The sequence below is a fragment of the Aythya marila genome (assembly GCF_965140915.1).
Source record: "Aythya marila genome assembly, chromosome: 5".
NCBI lineage: Eukaryota > Metazoa > Chordata > Aves > Anseriformes > Anatidae > Aythya > Aythya marila.
In genome coordinates this window covers 2,643,058-2,647,833 of record NC_139046.1, presented here as the reverse complement: position 1 = coordinate 2,647,833, position 4,776 = coordinate 2,643,058, and the positions used below count along the sequence as shown (strand labels likewise).

General features: G+C 51.7%; 1 protein-coding gene across 1 annotated transcript; it reads left to right on the top strand.

The window, feature by feature from the left end:
• The first annotated feature begins 216 nt into the window (after positions 1-216).
• Positions 217-4,377, top strand: VCPKMT (valosin containing protein lysine methyltransferase). The gene is made up of 6 exons (XM_082762414.1): positions 217-459; positions 615-725; positions 895-967; positions 1,891-2,010; positions 3,260-3,364; positions 3,974-4,377. The coding sequence occupies exons 1-6, from the start codon at positions 239-241 to the stop codon at positions 4,007-4,009; spliced, it is 666 nt and encodes a 221-aa protein (XP_082618540.1). The 5' UTR covers positions 217-238; the 3' UTR covers positions 4,010-4,377.
• Positions 4,378-4,776: the final 399 nt, after the last annotated feature.

Genomic DNA, 4,776 nt, shown 5'->3' with positions numbered 1-4,776 from the left:
TAGCAGCCAACGTACAGGTGAGTTTAAAAAACACCTTATAGAGCGCTTCTAACGAAACAGCTCCATGTGAGACCCCCGCTATTTCAGCGGAGAACCCGATAGAGGCTGAGCAGGCGGATCACCGCTCCCTGAGGCGCCGTCCCCGGCCGCCATTTCCTTCAGCCCGCCGCGGCCGCCATGGCGGCGGGGCGGCGCCCCTGAGGCGGGGAGGGGCCGCGCCGCCTCAGAGCCCGCGGCCATGGCGGCGGCGGGCGGCTTCGTGAGGGAGCTGGAGCGGCGGGGCGGCCCGGCGCTGCGGCTGGAGCAGCGGGCGGCGGGCGGCGTGGGCTGTGTGGTGTGGGACGCGGCGCTGGTGCTCGCCAAGTTCCTGGAGACCGGCGCCTGTCCCCTCGCCCGCCGAGCCGTCCTCGAGCTGGGCGCCGGCACCGGCGCCGTGGGGATCATGGCGGCCACGCTGGGGTGGGTGAGCGGAGCCTTCCCCTCCTCCTCCTCCTTCGGCGCATGGAGATGTGCGAAAGCCGGGTTTAAATCCTCTCCCCCTCGTAAAAAAAGAATAAAAAGGGGGTTGTGCATGTGGGGAGGTGCGGCCGTGAGGTGACCCGTGTGTGTTGTAGGGCGAACGTGACGGTCACCGACCTGGAGGAGCTGCAGGAGCTGTTGCTGGTTAATATAGAGAACAACAAACACCTCGTCACGGGGTCAGTCCGAGCCAAGGTACTGAAATGGTTTGTATGAGCCTTGAATGTTCCCGTTCTGCTTCCCGATGTTACCAAATGTGAAAACGCTGCTTCGGAATGGAAGCACAAATCGCTAACTCTGTGCGCGCTCATGTATATAGCGCAGCGTGCTGTGTGAGGGAAGGCAGCGCTCACCTTTTTCTGCTTCTTTTTTTAGGGGTGAAGATGTCACGGAGTTTCAGCCGCCCCCTGATTACATACTCATGGCTGATTGCATTTACTACGAGGAGGTAAACGAGGCCTTCGCGAAACCCGCGTAGAAAGCTTGCCTGGGAGGAGTTGGGGGTTGGCATGAGAAGTGTTCAAATAAATCCTGTGCTTGTGTCTTGGTCCCTGTGTCTTAGAGGGCTGTGTAAAACGAGGCTGAAAAGGGTATTTTTAACAGATTTAGGGCCATCTGAGACTCAGCCAGAGACTTTTTTTTTTAAAATCTTTGTAGTTATTCCCTCTCCTTTTTCTTTAACCTTTCAAGTGAAGTGTGAATGAAAACGTTTCGACTGATAGCCGTGAGCTGTCTTGTGCATTGGCGAATGGCATCTAACTAATAGTGCCATCCCTGCACTGCTCGTGCCCCTGTCACTTCCCTTAGGAAGGGAGAACTCATGCTTCAGCCGAGTGGCTGTTGCAGCCTTCCCCCAGCTCTCGCCCTGTAGCGCTGTGGGTTGTGCACAGAGAGCTGACAGCAGTCGTCAGAAAAGGGAAATGACCCGAGGAACCCCGTGGCCCAGCACTGTTTCAGTTACCAGCCCCTTGCACTGGCTCCCTGGTCATGCTTCCATATGTAGGGTTTGGGATCCGAGCCATATTCCAAGAACCCTTAAGAACACACACTTCTGAAGTGTGTCAAGAAATAGTCATTCTTGCGTGCCTCAAGGAAATGCCCACTTCAGCGCTGTGGGATGTTCTTGGCTTTGATGCTAGTTCAGTTTCCCTGGTCAGTCTGTGAAAGTCATCTGTGCAATCTCACTTTCTCTTCTGCTTTCCAGCTTGGCCCCATGTTCTTTTTGTCCTAGATAATGTACTAAAAATAACTCCCTGAAAAGCAAAACTGGAAAGTTTTCTCTTGGGTGAAGACTTTCTCTAGTTAGAGGGTATCGTACCAGTAAAATGAACTTGAAATCTAAGTGGGAAATTCTTAACCTCTTTTGGGCAGTCGTTAGAACCGTTACTGAAGACGCTGAAAGACCTGACTGGCCCTGATACGTGTGTCTTGTGCTGTTACGAACAGAGGACTATGGGGAAGAATCCTGAAATAGAGAGAAGGTACTTTGAGGTAAGTGTTTTTCACATGGGCTTTTTGACCACGAGGAAAATAAGCAGCCAGACCTGCGTGGGTTTTTAAAATCCTCTCTGTCCTGTGATGCCGTCCAGATTCGCAAAAGGGACCCTACACATCCAGCAATATCTGTCTATACCAGGATAGGCAGGGTAATTTATATAGGAGCAAGAGAATTCACAATTAGTTGTTGTCTTCTTTCTGCAGCGATTGTCTTGATGTTAGCAGAAGTCATTGGGAGAATTAAAAAATAATCTGGCGAAAATCTCTTTTTTCTTTTAACGTGTTCAATTGAAAGCATAGGGAAAACATGGGTAGAGTTTTCCAGAGTAGCTCAGGAAAATCAGCTCCTTGCTAAGTGGTACAGCTGCTTTTGCAAACATTTCTGCCCCCCACCGAGAGAGCATTAATAGGTGAGGTGATTAAAAATAGATCAGCTGTATCTCCTGAGCAGGTCGAGACACAAAACACTGGTTACGGCTGTGGGGGTGACGGTCAGTGCAGGATTGGACTCTGTACCTGTGAAGCCTGCTGAAAAGCAGCCCTTGTACAGGAGAGCTGGTTTGTATGAAATAATAGCGCTACAAAAAAAAGGAAGGGCAAGAATTCCAAGGTGATTTGTACGTGTTAATAAAAGTGCCTCTTTGGTAATTAGCCTTGCCTCGAACTCTTGCAGGGACCTGACTGTGAGGAGGGTTGCTATAATTGAGATGGGTTCTGATGAGGTACTGCTCCCACAGTAAATACAATAGGTGTAGGTGTTCCTGGATGGGTTCTGCTTTCCTGTAATTTATTTCCTTCCTTAGCTTGTCAGGGTTCAGCCAAGTTAATCTTCCAAGTGCTGTTGCAGGGTTGATGTGTTTTTGTTTTCTTTTCTCTCCAGCTGTGAAGGTTGGCAGACAGAGGCAGGTGCTGTGGTTTGGCATAGCACTTTGGGGATGGGAGGAAGCAAAACCTTCTGTCAAAAGCTTTAGGGTTTTTATTTTGTACGTCGCAAGATGTCTGTAGCTTTGAATTGGCATGGGGTTAGTTAAAATGAGGGCAAATGTGCTGCACTGGGGGAAAAATGGCTCGCCTGCTTGTAAAGGCCTTCAGTGGAATGGTCTGAGCAAGGAGGCTCCAGCCCCGTAAGGATTCCCACCTTCGTGGGGCGTAGTGTGGCACCTTTTAAATCGAGTTTGTCTTCAGGCATGCTTAGTTCAAAAGGGCGGTGTCATTTGAGTTATTTTGTGTCCTCTCATAACAGCTGCTTCAGGCGGACTTTGAGCTGGAAAAAATTCCCCTGGATAAGCACGACGAGGAGTATCGCAGCGCAGACATCCACATCGTGAATATCCGCAGGAAGCAAGCGGTAGGTTCATTTGGCCGGCGCGGTGCGCGTTGCCAGGAGTTAACAGAGCTGCTGTTTGCTTGGCACCGGTGGAGCGTGCCGCAGCTGAAGCTGTAAACTGGCTGTGAAATACCGTGAGGGACCCCGTGGAACTACAAACCAGAACTGCGCTGGTACAAAGGAGCTCTTTTGTTGTGAAGCAATGCCAGGTGCCAACCTTTGACTTCAGCTGGGCTGCCTTCGAGCCGTGCGCTGATTTTCTCTTCTGTTTCCGCGCTGTGTAGCACGGTAGAACCTCAAAGCTGGAGTTTTGAAGCACCAAAGTAATAAAAAACCAACGTGCCCACTGCTGCTTTCAGTACTGTGTGCTCTGCTCTACCTCCCTCCTCCCAAAACCAGCCTGTAGAGGTGGTACTTAGCTCCCTGTCACTGTTAGAGCATTTTTTTGGTTAACACTGAGCAGACAGGCATGAAGAAAGTGCTCTGCGTATGGTGCTGGTGTTACACGTGGGTCCAGTACTTAAACAGAAGTGGTCCAGTGAAAAGTCTGTACTTTTGGGGTTTTTTTCAGATGTCTTCCTAGATTTTTCTGTTGTGAGATCTTTGACCACGTTATCTGTCCTCTGGCAGCTGGCTGGAGCTCTGGAGACGACGGAGAGAGCATGAAACAGCACCGCAACGGGACTGCCTGCAGCGTGGCTGGTGACTCACCCGCGGAACGCTGCTGGACTTGGCACGAGGCACGGGGAGGAGCGGGCTCCTTCCCCCAGATGCCCTGATAGCACCGTTCTGAGCGCACACCGATCTCCTGCTGCCTGCAGGAGAAGAGGAAGGCCAAAACGGAACCAGAGCTTAATCCAGAGCAGCGTTGGTTGCATGGTCAGGTTACCGCCCGGCCGAGCACTCCCAAAGCACACCCAAGGGCGCTGCGCGGAAGTCTCCGTGCCATAAAGCAGCACCACCCGCTCCCTCCGAGGAGAAACCCCCGTGAGGGGGCTCAAACAGGCCCAGAGAGCCGCTCAATAAAACTTTTCATTTTATTTATTTGGCGTTTGGTGGTTTCTGTGTCTGTTCCTGCATTGCAGAGGTCCCGGGAATTGCACTGCAGGAGCAGGGCAGCGTGGCGGTGGGTACGGCACCAAGAGGATGTGCAGATGGGCCTGAACCTGGGCAAAATTGTTCTTTCTTTTAACCCCATCTGAATTCTCTTATTAAAAGGGTGCACAGCGTTAAGTTGTGCCACCTTTAAACTCTTCTGGTGAGCAGGCTCCTTGCTGCAGGTGGTGTTCCTTACCCAGCTGCCCCTTGCTGCTGCGCACTTGGAAATTAAATTTCAGGGGAAAACCGCTTCGAAATTTAATTTTAGGGGAAATTGGGCTGCTTCTCCATACAGGGAGGCATCCCAGGCTGGCCGTGCCATCCCCCAGCACGCC